General features: G+C 34.6%; 1 protein-coding gene across 1 annotated transcript; it reads right to left on the bottom strand.

Annotated features, from left to right (window-relative positions):
* Window positions 1-1,503: 1,503 nt before the first annotated feature.
* On the bottom strand, window positions 1,504-3,783 carry LOC126712730 (serine/threonine-protein kinase RIPK). Its single transcript, XM_050412181.1, has 5 exons — window positions 3,231-3,783; window positions 2,951-3,086; window positions 2,651-2,787; window positions 2,355-2,478; window positions 1,504-2,143 (listed from the first exon to the last, which is right to left on the bottom strand). Exons 1-5 carry the CDS (start codon window positions 3,600-3,602, stop codon window positions 1,641-1,643), a joined length of 1,272 nt encoding a protein of 423 aa, XP_050268138.1. The 5' UTR covers window positions 3,603-3,783; the 3' UTR covers window positions 1,504-1,640.
* Between the last annotated feature and the right edge of the window lie 15,725 nt (window positions 3,784-19,508).

The raw sequence follows: 19,508 nt of genomic DNA, 5'->3' as shown, positions 1-19,508 counted from the left end.
GAGATTTCAAGTAAACATAATGGATCAATTAGGTGGCTTTTTATGCGTTTGTGGCTAGCACTCGAGCTTGCTCATAGGCTTATAGACTTTCTAAGTGTTTCTAGTACACTTCCTGGGCCTATGGATAAGCTCAAACTACGCTCACTCTTTATCTTACATGCCACATTCTATTAATATTTCCATTGAAATACATGGGCTAAGCCCATGTATACAAAATCTATACAATACATAAGGATGAAATGGGCTTAAAAAAGATCAAGCCTTGCCTCCTAGGACCTTTAAAAATTTAGTCCTCAACACCTAACAAGGAATTCGCTAAAAGCCTTGTCGTATAACTAGCTCCTCTTAGTATTTTAGATGGAAACTTCAAGTCTAAATCCTCTTCCCCCATTGTAAGTATCTAATTATTAAATAAATTATTATTTTTTAAAAAAAAGAGAGGAAAACTCTTTTTCTTTTGTTCTTTTTTTGAGCAATAGGAAAACTCACTTTCTAGGTTTTAGAAATAGTTAGAATTTGGTATTATTGCTAAAGCAACTAATAAGTAATGATTAACGAGCACTTCTAAGTGCTGATGAACATTTTTACTGATTTTCTCAATTATAAGGTCTCCAACTAGGGATGGTAATGAGGCGGGGCGGGGCGGCCTGACGGGACCGAGGGATGGGATCTTTGCCCCCGTCCTGTATGGTTTTGTCTTCTCCCATCCCCTCCCCATCTCGCATGATGGGGAAAATTTTCTTACCCCATCCCCACCCCTTGGGGCCTTGCGAAGCCCTGTCCCACCTCGCAAAACTCTACTTTTTGTTGATTTACCAACAGTTATTAATTTTTTTTAATAAAACATATTTCATTAATAAAAATATATTTGAAATTACAAATAAATTTATCCCATCAAATCAAACTAATTTTTAGCAAATTCTAAACAATATTATCCAATTGTTTAACAAGACACTATCACAATAAAAACAAAAATCTCATAGTACAAAATAAATGATTCAATGGTATATAAATTTGTTTCTAATAAAGACAAAAGAAAACGTTAAATTGGTACCTTATTTCTAACATTGCTAGAGAGAAAAAAGAGGCAGAAAACCACGTTAGGTAGAATAAAATAAGTTGATAATATGTTTGTTTAAATTGTGGGGTTTTAGGGTTTGAAAAGTTTACAATTTAACTTTTATTAACGCTGGGCGGGGCCAAGCAGGGATGGGGTGAGGGCAAGGCGGGGTGGGTCTAAAAAGTCTAAACCCATCCTTGCCCTGTCCTGTGATGCGGGGCTAAAATCTCCCCTATCCCCATCCCACCACCTTTGCGAGACTGGAAAAACCCATGCGAGACGAAGCGGGGAGGGGCGGGGTAAAATTGCCATCCCTATATCCAACCATCTTTTTCATCGTTTATATTTATCAATGTGGTATTGTATTTCACTTCAAACTGTTTCTGCTAGATAACGCACATCATTTTAAAATCATGGTTTGAGTTTCCCTTACAAATTTGGACTAATCAGATAATTCAAAACTTTTCATTCACACTTACTATAGAGGAAATCCATTTACATTTACTGCCATATGTATCTTTAATCTATCAATTATTCTTCCTAATGGTGCTTGTCATAGTTTAAACCATTTCCAACATTCTTACTTTGAGTAGAATTTGGACAGGCTACCAAAGACAGACAATTTGATGTGATATTTCCGACCATGTTGGTATTGTCCACTCTCTTCATTGTCATCAACTTTTCTCTCAGTTTCTATTTTAAACTCCTTCCCAAAATCATCTCCACTAAGATTTTCACCTGGTGCTACATACACAAGGTTTTCTAGGAACACAGTGTCAAAGTCCTGAAGAGTCTCCAAGATCTTGACCACATCACTCATAGTGGGCCTAGGCTTTGGATGATTGCTCAAACATTTGTAGGCCAATGCAGCTGCCCCTTGAGCCCCTTTAATAGAAAACTGCCCTTCTAGTCTTGGGTCTAAGACATGGTCAAGCTTTTTCAGGTCCTTCAACTGAGGCCTAGCCCATTGCACAAGGCTCAGCCGTCGGCAGCAGAGGGTCTTATCCATTGCCTCTTTTCCTGTTAGCAGCTCTAGCAAAACTACTCCAAAGCCGTACACATCACTCTTGGTCGATAAGTGGCCTAAAATTCGATATTAAAATGGGGTTAGGTTGCATGTTTTCAATTGTGTAATTACAAAGTTGGTAAGACATTTGACAATACAGCTAGTGGTTGCTTCTTAATTAGTATAATACTGAAAATTGCTCAAACCTTGAAACTTATTAAACAATGAATGGAGCTGCTTAATAATTCACCAACAATGAAACTTCAAGTCAAAGTTGGTAGTAATTACCTGTCATGATGTACTCAGGGGCAGCATAGCCCCGCGTGCCCATTATGCTTGTTGTTACATGTGTGTCATCTCCTTCTGGACCATCCTTTGCTAGTCCAAAGTCTGAGAGTTTAGCTGTATAATTCTGTGATGAAAAGGACAAAAGAGGTTGAAAGATTAAATTTAGAACCTATTTTTATATGTATTTCCCACTAATTTTTATATGAGCTGCAGGTCACAACCACTTCAATGACATATTGACATGATGTAATTTTGATAAATATATTAATAACAAAAAGAGATTAGAATAAAGTTACCGAGTCCAATAAAATGTTGGAAGTTTTAAAATCCCGGTATATAACTGGTTGATCCATTTCATGGAGGAAAGCTAGACCCTTAGCTGCTCCCAATGCAATCTTCATCCTAACTGACCATGGCAAGGCAGCAGAGTATCCTGCATATTAGCAAAATAGTTCTATCATGAATTTATTAAGTGGTTCAGATTGGTCTTTTGGTAATGGCATTCTTTTATCAATTTACAACTACATATAAACGTTTCTGTGATTGTAGGAAACTCAAACTATATAAATCCCCTAGGAATAATCAAAGCAACATACTTTGAAATAGTTGATCGGCTAAGCTGCCTCTTGCCATGTATTCATAGACTAGAAGCCTGTGCTCTTCCTCACTACAATATCCAATCAACTTAACTAGATTTGGATGCCTTAGCTGCCCAAGAAAGACTATTTCTGCCTACAACACAAAGCACATCACAATTAGATGAAGAAAACATCAATGTTTTGTTTTCAATTGTAAGACAAGCTCATAAGGGTATAATAAAACTAAGTATATTGATGTAACTATAAGAAACTGAAGGGAAGGGTTCATAGAACTAACCAGCCACTCCCTATGGCCTTGCAAACCTTCCAAGTCCAAAACCTTCACGGCTACAGGCTGAGCCTCCAAACCAGGCTTAAGTTTGTCATCAACAAATCCCTTGTACACTGGCCCAAACCCTCCTTCACCAAGTAGATTATTCCATGAGAAATCATTTGTTATGACCTCTAGCTCAGCCAAAGAAAATACGTGAAGTGTCCAGCCAATAAGGGAATTTGATAGATCATCAACAGAGAGTCGAGACCTGGGATCGCTGATGTCCGAGAGGGATAGCCTCTGAAAAGAATTTTGCTTCAAAACTTGTTTTTGAGCTTCTGGTGTTGTGCAACAACTTAACATGATAGACTTCCATGTAATCTTCTTCCGAGTCATTTTAGATCAGTGATACTTTCCAATCAACTTTGTCTTTTTTTTTGCACCCAAAAAAAAAAAACTCGGTGTAGAAAACCTCAATTTGATACACAAAATCAGATTAGAAGAGATGATTGACAATTGTAATGTGAATGTGTACAATGGCTGAGCTTATAGCTCATCCATTCTACTACTCAACTACTTTCAGCACCAACATACTTATATAGAGGTCTCACTGCCTTTTTTGCCTCTTGATTGTTTCTCACTCTATCAATCTCTTATTTGATTGGCTAGAGATATAATTTATTAATGTCTTAAATAATAATTTATATGTGTAGAATATATCTCCATATATAATTCCAAAGTTCATTCCACCTTCAAATCTAGAGTGAATAATTTGCCTACCTCTTGACTTATGTATGCTGTCTATTTAAGCTCTTTTAATATAGATGCATATGTGTTGTTAACTGTAATAGTTGTTGGTCCCAATAATCTCCCGGGGAGGTAGCATAAAAATGTAGCAAAAATCAAGTATATCATGAAAAATTATACTAAACAAATTCAGTTTATATCATAGATGAAAAATTCTTTAGTTAACATCTTTTGGGTCGATCCAAAAGCTCAAATTGGCTCTCGATAGTGATTTACTTGTGTGTGTGTGTAATTTTCCGGGGAAAAAGAACACTTGCAAATTGAACACAAACTCTATAGAGGAAGGGCACTTGATCGAGAAAAGATGCCATTTATTACCTGAAACTTTGACTTTATTATATGTTTATTTTTTAGCGTTAGGTAAGATTTTCAAGCCAAAACCTGTTGAATTTTGGATGTTAAAAGATGTCAGGATCAGTGTTACCAACAAAATTGTACCAAATTCCTTAGAATTTCAAAAGACACATCACACATACATCATGTGAACTACTACAAGGAAGAGGTTCTAGAAGAATCCTTGTTTTTTCTTTCTTGGCTAAACCCATATAAAACTTTGTGCAAAACAACTTACTAGCCTAATCATAAGATTGGAAGGAGAACCATAAAATTATTGTGCTGTGAACTACTAAACTAAATAAATTTTCTAATACCTGAACCTATAGAACAGCAAAATGAGATAACCTTACAACAAAATTGGCAAAGCAAAAATCATAATCAGTAATCACTACTCATGCATCAGCATTCATGCGCAACACTCATCACTTATTGGCATATAGAATTAACTGAAGCAGGTGAAAACAACGACACAAAGATTTTCATAAGAATGAAACTCTTTCCAATCTTTTAGAAAGGTCAGAGGGAAAGGGTGAACAAATCAATCTACCCCCAACCAACTTAATCTCTCATGGAAATTTTACCAAACAGGCCAATATAAAATGATTATTTTAGTACAAAATAGACTTAAAATAATTTGAATATGATAGTTTGTGTAGGAAGTCCATATCATTATATTGCTTTTAAATTTTCAGTTGGCTTTTTCAGCTGATTACAGAAAATTTTGGTTTACAACTTTACATACGTTTCGATCTATAGCAACTTTTGGACCATAAGTGAGCGTTTGGGGTGGGCTGAAAGTGGCGTTTCAGTTCTGCGTTTTCATACTTTTTTTTTTCCCTGCGCGTGAACAGTAAAATCACTGTGCAAGGGACAAAAAACACTGTTCATGCATTGTTCATATACTGTTCACGCACTGTTTATGGGTCCCACGATACTATTCACACATTTAAAAATTATTTTGCTAAAGTGTTTTCAGTTTTCAGTTTCAGTAACAATAAGTTCAATCCAAACGGACCCTAAATATGATATTGTTAACATAAATGTGATGCGACAGTTAAATCAATAAAACCTCCTAAAAAAAATAAATAAAAACAACCACTAGTGAACTCCAAATTGAAGTTCTATCTTGTTACCCCCAAAAAAATAATACTAATGAGTTTTTTATACTAATAATAATGATGTTGATGTTGATGATGATGGAGTAAGGCAACCACCTACTCATCCTTAAAAAAAATTTGAAAATGAAAAAGCAAGCACTCTCAAACAAACCAAACTGTGAACATTTGTTCTATGTTAAGTGTTCTATTTTATACTTTACTAATTACAGTATGTCATATGATTTTTTTTTCTTATTTTTTTAATTGACCAACACCCTTTATGTATTTGATTAATGTGCAATTAGGGATCATATCCCGGCTTGAACTTTCAATTCCTTGGCATGGTTTAATGAAGTAGTCGTGCTATCCTACTTATTTAAAATTTGATGCTCTGTTTGTTTTGTCATAAACGTTTTCTAGAAAACGGGTCATTTTTTGAAAAAACATATTCTAGAAAATCATCTCATTTTCCGATATTTGGTATGCATAAAGAATCACTAACATTTTTTGTATAATTGAAAACATGTATATTGTGTAAACCAACTACATAATGAATATAAAATATTACATAATCAAAAGTCTTATAATTTAATTGGTTGACACCTCCGAATGTTTCTATCAAAGACATCCATAATTCAATCCCCTTCTTATTGTAATTCTCGGATTATCAATATATATTTTATAATAGTAGTATAGTACATAAATATTACAAAAAATTATAAAAAATATATTATAATTTTTTATAATTATATGTGTGGTAGCCCAAGATAATCCAGGTAGGCAAAAAAAATGTGTTGTCCCCCATCTAACGTGGCACCAGGAGGTTGAAATAATATTTTTACACAATAGTCCTATGGGATGCTACTTCCTTGGTAGTTGTAGAAACATTACAAAAAATTATAAAAAGTATCTTATAATTTTTTTTTATAATTATATGTGTGGTAGCCAAAGGTAATCGAGCTAGGCAAAAAAAAAATTGTTGTCCCCCATCTAACGTAGCATTATGAGGTTGAAATAGTTTTTTTATGGAATAGACCTATGGGATGCTACTTCCTCGGTAGTTGTAGAAACCATCTATAGACTAAGTCTAATAGCCTTGCTGAGTGAGTTGCTGAATCTATTACTAGGTATTGAGGAGTTTGCGACAATGGGGAACACAATGATAACTAGATTGGAATCCTCATTAGATACCATCTAAAAAGGCCTTAGAGAGGAAGATAAAAAGGGACAACAAGAGAGAGGGCCAAAATAATTTAGTAAAAAACAACCTCCATAAAATAATCTTTATTTTTAATAGAGTTTTTCACTGACTAAAAATAATTTTTCTTTGATTGATTTTTTTATAGGCGTAAATGTACTTTTAGTCTCTACATTTTGCATCTTTTCTATTTTAGTCCTTACATTTTCATTTCACCACTTTTAGTCCCTAAATCAATTAATTCATTCCATTTTGGTCTTTACTGTTACCCACTTAACATAAATTGCTGATGTGGTAAACAAAGTGCACTGTTGGCACATTAAATGCTGACGTGACCAATAAAATAATATTAAAAATACTACGTCAGCATAAAATAATGATTAAAAAAGACACATAAGCTTCCACATCAACTTTTGATTTTGAAAATTAATTTATCTATTTTAACAAAATAAAAAATGAAAAAAAACAAAATTAGACCCTAAAATACACATGAATTTAAATCTGATCTCATCTTAAACAAGAACACAAAACCAAAATATTCAATCACATGAACACAAACCCAGAAAAAACTTCAACCCAAAACTTCCTTATCAAAAACCGATTCCACCAACCCTTCTAAAACATTCTCCAAGCTTCCTCTCTCTTCCAAAACTCAAAGCTTCCTCTCTCTTTCTTCCAAAAAAGGGAGATCTCTCTCTTCTAAAACACGTTCACGGCCAAAAGTTTTGAGCTCTACCTCCTTGCTCATCACCACCGCCATCACCACCACAACTGGTTGTGGTGCTTTTTTTTCTTTCTTTGACTGACCCATTCTCTTTATCTCTTAATTTTGCTCAAACCCAAACCCAAATGCCTCAAGCTCCTTGCTCAAATCGATGCTTTGCTCTCTCTCTCTGTGGCTCGGATCAATGTCTCTCTCTCTTGGTGGGTCTCTCTGTCTCAGACTGGTGTCTCTCCCTCCCCGATTCCCCTTTCTACTCGCCCCTTCTTGTTTACTCCCCTCTCCACAACTTTCCATAGTTTTGATCTGGGTTTAGAGAGAGGCTGAGATCGGTGTGGTGGTAGTTGTGAAACAAAAATCAGTGGTGGTGGTCGATGGTTGTGAAGCAATAGTCGGTTGGGTCCGGTGGTGGGTCGAAGGGTGGGTTTGTTGTTGGAATGGGTCATGGGGTGGGTTTTTTGATCGTTGATTGCTAGGTTTGAGATGTTTTGGTGTTCTTGTTGGAGATCAGTTTGTGTTTGTGTTTGGTTGACAAGAAAGGGTAAGAAAATCCTAGAAAATCTGAGTTTGTGTTCTTATGTTTAATTTGGGTTTGTGTTCTTATTTTAATTTTAATTTTGCTTTGTGTTGGTACGGTTGAGCTGGGGTTGTGTTGGTATATGTGGATTGATTTTGTTTTGGATAATTTGGTTTATGTATATATACATAAATGGATTGATTTTGTTTGTACAATATTCATTTATGATTTTTTTGGGTTTGATTTTCTTGTGTTCTTATGTTTGATTTTCTAGGTTTGTATGATTTTTTTTGGGTTTGTGCTCTCTTGTCTTTTTGATGAAGAGGATGATAGATCTAAATTCATGTATTTTAGGTTCTAATTTTGTTTTTTTCATTTTTTATTTTGTTAAAATAGATAAATTAATTTTCAAAATCAAAAGTTGATGTGGATGCTTATGTGTCCTTTTTAATCCTTATTTTATGCTAATGTGGCATTTTTAATATTATTTTATTGGTCACGTCAACATTTAATGTGTCAACAGTGCACTCCGTTTGCCACATCAACAATTTCTGTTAAATGAGTAACGATAAGGATTAAAATGAAATGTGTTAATTAATTTAGGGACTAAAAGTGGTGAAATGAAAATGTAGGGATCAAAATAGAAAAGATGCAAAATATAAGGACTAAAAAAAGTACATTTACATCTGTGGGGGCCGGTTAATCAATAAATTATTAAAATCGTGTTAACTGGGCCTGTGACCCATCCAAGGACGTAAAACCGTCCGAGGAGGCCCACATCAGGTCATAAGGATAACCAAATGAAACGGAGAGTAGATATCACGTGAGGTGAGTTCAGTATTCGTCCGAGGACAAAATCCTTCTCGGCAATATGAGTCCGAGGACGACCTGAACGCCACATTGTTGCAAACACACCTCAGAGCTACATTACCACTGAAGGTGGGACATGGGACCAAGGATAAGAAAGAAAAGGTAAACAAATATCTTTAACAACAGCTGTCTTCACATTAATTGCCTCTCAACCAACTCTCTGGTCGCATTAATGTGGAGGTGATGCCTGAACAGTGATGGGGTAGCCTTACAGCTGCTGGTTGGAAGTTCCAGGAGGTGTTGGATGGGACAGGAAGGGATCTTCCGAACCCAACCTACATGTGTGTGGTGAAGATGACACCAAGAGGACAGTATATAACATGGAAGAACGCATTAAGAAAGGGGATCGGAACTTCTAAACAAAGAGTACTTAGGAGAAAACCTTATGAAATAAAGAACTAAACTTGTTTCAAGGAGAAGTTGATCGTTATATCAGTGCTAATCCATCTATAAACGTGAAGTTTAATCGTTTTTCTTTTGGAGTTAACCTAGTTCTTTGACATCCACGCTCTACAAATTTATTGTTTGGGCCTTTAACGTTCGAACCCGATATCAATTTGGGATCGTTACAAATTGAGTCCTTACAACACCTTTTTTTTTATACTACTAAATATCAGAAAATATAAAAAAAAAAAACTATCTTTATATAACGTTTTTTTTATCAAGACAAACGAAGTCTGAGAATAGGTCAAGGGGGGCATTCAGATACCTCTAATCATTGCCTATTTGGTTCACATTTTGTTTATTTTTGTAAGGGAAAAAAAAGTGTGATAATTAAGCTTTTGTTAGTGGAAGATAGAGTGGATAAGACAGGACATTTATTCAAAAACAGTCTACAATTACTAGTGCAATGGAGCATGCTTTGCCATCTTGTTTGGTCAAAGAACAGCCCATGCCTTTGTAGTTTTTAAGTTGTGCAGTAGGTGAAGTGAACCAAATTACCTAACCGAGTAGACTGTGTAGACTTTGGCCCTTGAAGAATTTCAAAGCACATAAACGTGCAAAGAAATGGAAGCCCATTCAAGTACCGCATGCTCTCTCTCTCTCTCTCTCTTTCTTAATTAAGCCTATCTTTCCGCAACAATCGGAGAAGATCATGACAGATAATATTCTCAACAACTCTATGATTCTAAAAAAGCAATATAATAAATGGCCGGAGCTGACCGTCCTCTAGATATTATGAAATGTATTCTGCTAGTGCTAGTATTTATTATGCAGATTGATGTCGTTGGTTGATTGGGTTTTGCCTCACAAGCAAGGATTTATTATGTGCACACTGCGTGTAGTGTAATACGTTTCACGTACGCAGTGCTTCACATTCAGTACGTACGTGCATTGATCATATTCATGATATTATTAAGTTATTAACCAATTTTTTAATTAATTAATCTATTCAATGAACACTATCATGCATCTTGTATATAATCTAACTAAGAGAGTTGAACTGCAAATATTTTAATGCATTCGTTTTCTTATTTTGTCTCCAGAATCTGTTTTCTTCCAAAAAAAACAATGTATATATAGGGTTTTACACATGGTATAACTGTATAAGAATTACACCATTTTTAGGCCATAAATTCTCATTAGATCTAACGGTGATAAATTACTACTTACTATCTCATTAATGCAGAATTATTGTATGCCAAGTCAACTATTTTTACTGAATTTTCTCACATTTATTGCCCAACATCCCTCAATCACCTTCCCACTACCATGGTACAACCCCTCTAGAAAAAGTGCCAGACTTGACCATTCCATGGAGATCATTGAAAAATAAAAATATTACAGAGTTTTCTTTTTGAGTCTCACGAAAATATCTTTGAAACAGGTCTCCTTCCATGAGAGTCTTAAGGCTTGAGAATTCCTTGACTAGACCTGTACCATCTTGCAATTCACAACAAGAATTAGAATGCTCTTAAACTTAACTCCGGGTATTTTCAAAAACTTGACAATCACTCCAAAAATCACTGTCTCTGCACCTTCCTCAAAATCACGATTTTAAAACTGTACACTTGCACCTTCTCTGCACATCTATAGAGAATATACTCGGATTTACAATTACACCAGATATCAAAAATATCTGATTTGATGGTGATTTTGGATCACCATATCAAAAATTTAAGATATGATTTTGGATCACCAGATATCAAAATTCACCATCTCTGCACCTTCCAAAAATCACGATTTTAAAACTGTATTTATGCCATTTTGTTCATGAGTATTGACAAGAGGGACAAAGTTTTACAACATCACAAATAATTGTACTGGCATAGCACAGCTTGTGTTGAAGAACTGTTTGGCCAACATTCAGGGCACGAAAATATAAGGAATCTTCAAAGGTTCCAAGGGAAAAATCATGAAAAGTTGCGCATTTGTCAGAATCTGTTGAAACTTTTCTATTGATTAATGCAAGTTCTTGCTTTCTGTTTGCATTTACTTGTTTTCCTTCTCTATCTCTTTCTCTTTGTTTTCATTTTTGTTTTCCTTCTCACAAACCTCTAATGTAGTGTTCTCTGCAGTTATTTCTTTATTTTTTTTTTCCTTCTTCTGCCGGCAATCTATCAACAATGGTGGAGGAGAAAGAGATAGAGAGAGAAACGTAGAGAGAGAGAGTCAAATATAACATTTTTTTTTTTGGATTTAGAGATAGATATAAAATACAATAAATGAGATATAATTAATGAGATCCTAATCAGAATATTAGCATTAATGAGTGTTTATTTTTTACCGTTGGATCTACTTAAATTCAATGGTTTAAAAAAGGTATAACTTGAACCCATCTCTTTATATAGATATATATATATATATATATATATATATAAAAGAAAGAAAAAGAATAATACAGTGCATGACACTTTTTTTTTTGAGAAATAAAAGCCCAACACGTGTGTGAGTGTGTCCAATGAGGAAAATGATCTGTTATTACCTCTTATATTTTTAGTGGTAGGATATTTGTATAATCCTAATAATCCATAGTAGTCCACTAATTAATTCCGTCAACGAAGTTGAGAAAAGGGGGAGTGCACAACTAGGTATAAAATTGATTTCAATTAAAATATAATTTTGCCCTACGTATCTCATCTTTTTTCTTTTTTTCTTTTTTTGCCAAAGTGAATTAATTCAATGTAGAAAACAAGTAATCCAATATAAATAAATTATCAAAAATCTAATCATTCATTTAACTCTCTCTATATATAAAATTAGAAAAAGAGGTATATGGACCATGGAATCTATGAAAGTTATGAAATGGTTTGTTCATTTTTATTTTCATTTTTTTGAAAGGTCAAAACTAAGATGTGGCTGTTGGGGTCTCTATAGGTCAGTCTAAGTTGAGTTTGTGCTCAACCTTTACCCAATTTGATCTGACTGGGTGGATGAGTAGTGGATCGGGCTCTTCATGAGTGGTGGGTGGATTGTTCGGCACCAACAGTGACAGAGAGAGGCGGAGGACAAGCACAAAACAACAAAAACCCAATGAGATCTAGCCAACATAGATTTCTCACCAAATCTGGCAAAAATCTTGTCAAATCTAATGGAACTCTACAGGAGTTGATAGGGTTCTTTTCCGAAGTTGGTGAATCTTGCCAAATTTATGATTTTTTTGTAGTCAGACCGAGTCGAGTTGTTTATTGGAGGGAGATACTCGCCACTCAACCCATCAAAATTCAATTTGGAAGGTGTACACACGCCATTGATCGTCACAGTTGCCAAATTGGCTGTGGATCGAGTTGATTACGATCGAGTTGGGCAAGTCAATGGACACCTCTAATAGGTAGGATTGGTGTTAATTATGAATGGGAATGTCATTGACCTAATACAAACTAGCCAATTTGTGTGGCATTTCTTATTATAGTTTAAGTTGCAAGATAATAATTATTAAGTTGCAAGATAATGATTATTAATGAATGGGAAAAAGTTTGGGATTAAACTGGTTTGGAGCTATCTTGCTACAATTTTTGATGTAGCGAACAAAGAGACATTCCATGTGTAGTTTTAGTTATATTATTTTTTTTAATAAGTTGTGTGTCTTATTTAAATAATACACATATAAATAGTCTTAGAAATCTCCACGTAATAAGTTTTTTTTAAAAAAAAAAAAAAAAAAAAAAAAAAAAAAAAAAAAAAAAAAACTCTAAATTAGTTTGAAGCCAAACTTTGTCCAAATGAATATGTCAAAGGTAATATGAAATCACAATTGGGGTCTAAGCCTAACACTAACTTGAAAACTTTGTCAGGGAAATTACTTTTTTTGTCTACTAGTAACAACTTGTCATTTAAGATTTGTTATGTAAATGTTATGGACATTTACACAACATTTACACCTGGGTTGTGATTGGGATGCCCAAATCCAAATCCAATCCTCATCACTCACTCGTCACTTGTCACCCTCCCATTTCTACTCTCTCTTTTTATGACTGCTCTGCTATTCTCTACCAATTTCATCAAACTTACTTCCCTTCTCCTTAATTGGTGACTACTGCTTTTATTTATTTATCTTTTCATGTTCATGCCAAACACTTAACTCAGATTGATTCTATACTCTTCTACTCACAAATTTGAAGCAACACTTCTTCAACTATAAATTTATTCACATTCTCAATTCTCAAATTCTATTCTATGTCCCCAGATTTCAACTCCTATTCACTCTACGTTTTGTGGGGTTGTGGAAATTTGATTAATTTATAATATGTATATGTATGCTGATTGTGTGTAGAATCTGATATGGTGGGTGTTCAAGCTTATTCCAATCGATAATACGCAATGTGTTGATTAAGGAGGGGGGACTGAAATTGTTATCAATGGCAGAATGTGTTTCTTCACCATCATGTATCAACCACAGAGGCTGAAAATTATGCGGCCTTTAACCAAATTAGTTTTATTTATTTATTTATTTATGAGATGACCCTGGAAACAACAGATGCTGAAAATTTTGTGTTTTGTGTGTGTATGTTATTTTTTTTTTTTCCTATATGTAGACCTGAAAAGCATGGACACAAGCATGAATATGACTCAGCGACTAACTATTTTTGAAAAAATAGGACATGGATACAGCGTGACACATCTATTAAATATATTTTTATTTATGTTTTCTATATATTATTAAGCATTTATATTTCATATAATGTTAAATATATATCGATTTTTAGAAGGAAGGGTCAAGTTTTGAAAAAAATTTATTTTTTATATTTATATATATGGAGTATATGTTTGAAAGAGTCCTATTTGATTAAATAATTTATAAAACAGTATTAATGAGCAAAGTTAAACCTTTCAACCATAACATGGCTCAATTTTAAAACTTACATTGAATCAACTGGCCTAATACTAAAACCAATATTTAACCCAAAACCAATATTTAAACTGAGGTCGAACCGGGTTAAAACTAAAATCACAGTTTTCATGTTAAAGGAAGCTCAGGTGCACAAACGAAGCAATCTGTGAAAATAGAAGAAGAAGACTCCAAACGATGTCGTTTAACTTAGCCTATTTAAGTCTTGAAACGAAAACGGGATCGTTTTATCCAAACGGGGTCGTTCTACTCTGTTTTCCTCTTCCACAGTCTGCTTCAGTCTTGCCGTGCCCTGTTCTGTTCTGGTCTGGAGTTTGGGATTCAATGATGGTTCAGTGAGCAGTTAAGATGCAACTGCCTCCAGCTGGCTTTCCTAGATTCGCGGAGCATAATGTGGATTTGGTTATCATTCTGCTGAGTTCAGTATTAGCTTCTAGAACTATCTCAGTGTAATTATACTATATAAATAGTTTGGTGATTATTGTATTCTTTAGGCTTGTCAGATATATTTTCTCTTAAGCATTTTTCTCCAGAAACTTCTCTCTCTCTCATTGTTTGTTTGTATGTATTTCTTTCTCCAGAAACTTCCCTCATCCTCTCAGTCACAACACAACGCAACAATTCAAAACCCTAAAACCTAAAACCTCTCTTTTAGATCAGATCAACTTCATCTCGCCTCCGGTCGTTTCGTTTCTATCAAAATGAGTGAAGACATCCGGAGTCCATATCATCGCTATTATCTCTCAAAAGATAGTAAGATAGTTGTGCACCCACAGGGCTCTAATTTACGCGACGTTAGGGTCTTCGTGAATTGGAACATGGGAATTATAACTGTGTATGGAAAAATTGATTCCGCGATTCCACACTTCCCTATGGAAATTGATCATAGCAAGTGATCAAATTGTAATTGACTTTCCGATTGTTGGAAACGGTTCGTGGGTGCCTGTTAGGCGATTGGTATATTCATTCTTTATCTATCTATCTATATCCTTTTCTTATTTTTTTTGGTAATATTTTAGTTGATTACTAATTACTATTATATTATATTATAATTTAATTCTCAGGTGCAATAGTAGTAGGTGCAATATGAGGGCGAATACCGCAGCTGTTTTGGGTCTTGACATGACATCTGAGCAGGGAGCAGAAACAAAAAGAAACAACTAATCTACAATTTTTTGTCCTTTTCTTTTTAGGTAAAAAAATAAAATAAATTAAGAACGCTTAGATTTTTTTTTTTTTTTTTTTTCTTTTCTTGTTTCTTAATGCAATGTAATGTAGTGGTGCTTTGACGACCCATTGGGATTTTAAAATGTCTGCTTGTGTCGTGAATTAAGAATGCTGAATGAATGCTGTTCCACCTTCGATCCCTATACAATTAAATGATGTCTTTTGTTTGTTCATTCACTTCATGCAAATTAAATTGAATTTTAGCTACTGCATTTGATTGAACAGTAAACTATGGTTGATCATACTCATACTCGGTGCTTCTTCTGCTTCTGTGGCCTCTGCCCCTGCAAGACCAGAGGATCCTGTGTGGGCTCATGCCTGTGCAGTGCCTAACACAAAAAATAGCACTATATGTTTGCATTGTAGTAAGTTGATTAAAGGAGGTCGTATTACTAGATTTAAGTATCAACTTGCTGGGATTAGAGGTCAAGTTGAACCATGTAAAAAGGTTTCATCTGATGTTAAGTTTCAAATGAACCGAATGATTGAACACTTGAAAAAATCTAAAGCAACTGAAAAGAGGATTCAATCAGAAATTAGGAACCCATATGGTGATCCATTTGATGTTGACGATGAGGAGGAGGAGGAGTTTGGGGTTGTTGAAAAGACTCAAACTCAAAAGATTCCCCCTCAAACATTAGGTAAAAGAAAATCCAGGGGAAAGGATGTTGAGGCTGATAAGGGTCAAATAAGAGGAAAGAAGAAAATTAATAGTTATTTTGCTCCAAGAACAACCCCCCGAGGCTCAACCCTCTATAAGAAGTGCTTAATTTGGCTACAAAAGCAATGATTGATAATGCAAAAATTAATGTGGCAAGATGGTAGTATCATTCTAATATACCCTTTTATGCAGCTCAGTCACCCCATTATCAACCTATGATAGATTTCACTGCTGCTGTTGGGCTGAGATTTAAGGGGGCCTTCTTTTTATGAATTGAGGGGACCCCTTTTGAAAAATGTTGTGCGTGAAGTTAATGATTTTTTGTTAGATATAAAAATAATTGGAAAATATATGGTTGTTCAATGATGTCTGATGGGTGGACAAATCAAAAACAACAACCAATAATGATTTTTTTGGTGTTTTGTCCTAGGGGTGCCATTTTCTTGAAATCTATTGATACTTCAGGCCTTACAAAGGATGCTGAAGCGTTGTTCAATATATTTGATTTTGTTGTTCAAGAAATTGGTGTGGAATTGCATAAAGAGTTAAACAAAAGAACTTCAAGACATTATAGTTATCATTGGATTGGACATATTGTGCAATTGATTACAGATGATGCTTCTGCCTATAAAAAAGCTGGAAATAAATTACAGCAGAAGGATGGTACTTTATTTTGATCTCCATGTGCAGCTCATTGCATAGACTTGATGTTGGAGAATATTGCTAATCCTAAGTGGTTCCCTCTTTTTGATGAAGCAATTAAGAAGGCAAAAAAGATAACAATGTTCATTTACAACCATGGAGTTGTTTTAGATATGATGAGGCAAGATTTTACAAATGGTAGAGTTATGTCATCCTATAATTACAAGGTTTGTCGCTAACTTCTTAAGCCTTCAGAGCATGCTAAGGTTCAAAAAGAGCTTAGACAAATTTTCACTTGTGATAAATGGCTTGCATGCTCCCATGCTAAGACTGTTGTTGGGAAGGAGACATGTAAAATTGTTTTGGAAGATTATTCGTTTTGGTATCAATGCAAGAAAATAATGAAATTAGTGAGCCTTTAGTCAGAGTACTTCGTCTTGTTGATGGGGATGAGAAACCTGCTATAGGGTACTTGTATGAAGCAATGGACAGAGCAAAAGAGGAAAAAAAAAAAGGTTTAGGAACAAGGTTTCTTTGTATGGACATTATATTAGAGTTATTGATGCTAGATGGGACAAACAACTTCACAGTCCTTTGCATGCAGCAGGTTGCTTTCTTAACCCTGTAGTTTACTTTAGGCCTTCATTTAAAAGGCAAAATGAAGTTCAAAGAGGTTTGCTAAGCACTCTAATGAGGTTGATTCCCAATCCTGACATTCAAGACAAAGTAAGTTCACAACTTGATGAGTACAAAAAGTCAATGGGTGACTTTGGCACATCACTAGCAATCCACCAATGAGAGAGACTAAATCCAGGTATAACATTAATAGTATTTCCTTTAAATATGTCTGTGGTTGCACGATTTTCCTAGCCCAACTTCTATTGATCAGGCCTTGGCCCAAAGCGCAACCCACAATAAATATTTGTAGAGGATGGGTCAAAGAACTTAGCCTCAGTGAACCTATTCGGTCTGATACATGGACAGTATTGTTTGCAAAAAATAGAAACACAAGAATTGATCTCTCACGTATGATTTTATTTCTTCAGTTCCTAATACAGTTTTTCCGTCCCCTTCTTTGAGGGACTCCACTACATTATATAGTTCTCCTCCTCTCATCTCAACCTTACACCTGTTGATCATCTAAGCATCTACTTGAGCACCTGTCCCATCAGACGCCCTCATCACTCCCTTTGTGAGTTGCAGAGGCCAAGGTGGTACTGTTCAGGGGTCTTTTCCTCATTAATGCGGCCAAGAGGGTGGTTGGGGCGCAATTAATGTGGTGGTAGCTTTCCATGAGATATTTTGGATTTTATTCATTTTATATGTTGGGAGGATGAACTGAAATGGCTGGGGAGAGCTCCTCGTCTGGGCTTCGTGATGTCCGAGGAGGAGTTACTCCTCGGACAGGTTTCCTTGGCATTATTGGGATTGAGTAATGCTTCATATGTGGTTTCTCTTCGGACAGGACGCTCCTCGGACGAACCTGAATTTGGAATAGCCCATTATTTTTGGGCCGGGCCCCACAATGTCTATTTATCCTTTATAGTTGTTATTTCATTTTTACATAGGCTGTGCTTATTTTACTTGTTATTGTAGTTTCATGGTGGGAGTAATTTGGACTTGGAGTTCCAGATTTACAATCATTTGCCATTCTTGTGCTAAGTCAATGTTGTAGTGCAACTGGTTGTGAGAAAAGTTGGATCACATTTGAATATGTTCACTCAAAGAAGAGAAATAGATTGGAACATAAACAAGTAAATGATTTGGTCTTTGTTCATTAGTATAATTTGAGGCTTCAAGAAAGGTAAATTTATTATCATTACTCATTACTCACGTTTGTAGGAACAGTCAAGGGAATAAGTATGCATTGGATCCTATAACCTTGGATAACATTGACTTGATGGGAGATTGGGTGGTTGAAGAACCCGCACTTCTTAATCCAGATGACATAAATTGGGATTGTCTTAATGAACCAGTAGCCCTAGGGAATGTGGAAGAAGATACTGACCTTGAAACTATTGATGTTGATGACAATGATGATGACGACAACATTGAACGTGGCTTGACAAATCTTCCAATGGGTCCTGGTAGTTCTTGTGGGAGTTCTTTGATGATGAATTTGATCATTTTCTCATGGATGATGATGATGAGGAGGAGTAATATCATGTTTTAAACTTTGTTGGTTTATTAGTTATTATGGACTTAAGTAATGAGTAATGACTTGTTATAAATCTTCTTACTGTGTGATGTTATATTGAGGTTTAAGAGTTAAGACTAAATGTTTTGTATTATTTGATAATTAGTTATTGACTTGTAAATCTTCTTATTGTGTGATGTTAAATTGATGTTTAAGACTTGAGAATTAAGACTAAATGATTTGTATTATCTGATATTTAGTTATTTACTTCTTTGAATTTACAATTTTATGTTGTACAAGAATATATATAAATTATTTTTTAGGAACCCTGAAATGCCTTGAAATGGTACGTTGAAATTAGTCGGTACTGAAATATTTCATTTCACTGGACAAATCGAAAAGGGGTCCAAAACAGTATTTATAACATTGATTTTAATTACATTATTTTTTTTAATGAATTATGTGACTTATTTAAATAATACACATAAATAGTCTTAGAAATCTCTATGTAATAAGTTAAAAAATAACTCTAAATTAGCTTGAAGCCAAACTTTGTTCAAATGAATATGTCAAAGGTAATATGAAAATCACAATTAGGGTCTAAGCCTAACACTAACATGAAAACTTTGTCAAGGAAATTATTTTTTCTGTCTACCAGTAATAACCTGTCACTTAAAATTTGTTGTGTAAATGTTATGAACATATTATTTCTCTAAAAATAATATAGGTTTGATATTAGAATTTCTAAATTTTAATAAGGTTTGGTATGTAAAATAGTTAAAGGGTTTGGATTAAATTT

The sequence above is a fragment of the Quercus robur genome, chromosome 2 (assembly GCF_932294415.1).
Source record: "Quercus robur chromosome 2, dhQueRobu3.1, whole genome shotgun sequence".
Classification (NCBI taxonomy): Eukaryota; Viridiplantae; Streptophyta; class Magnoliopsida; order Fagales; family Fagaceae; genus Quercus; species Quercus robur.
This window is presented reverse-complemented; position numbering and strand designations above follow the sequence as displayed.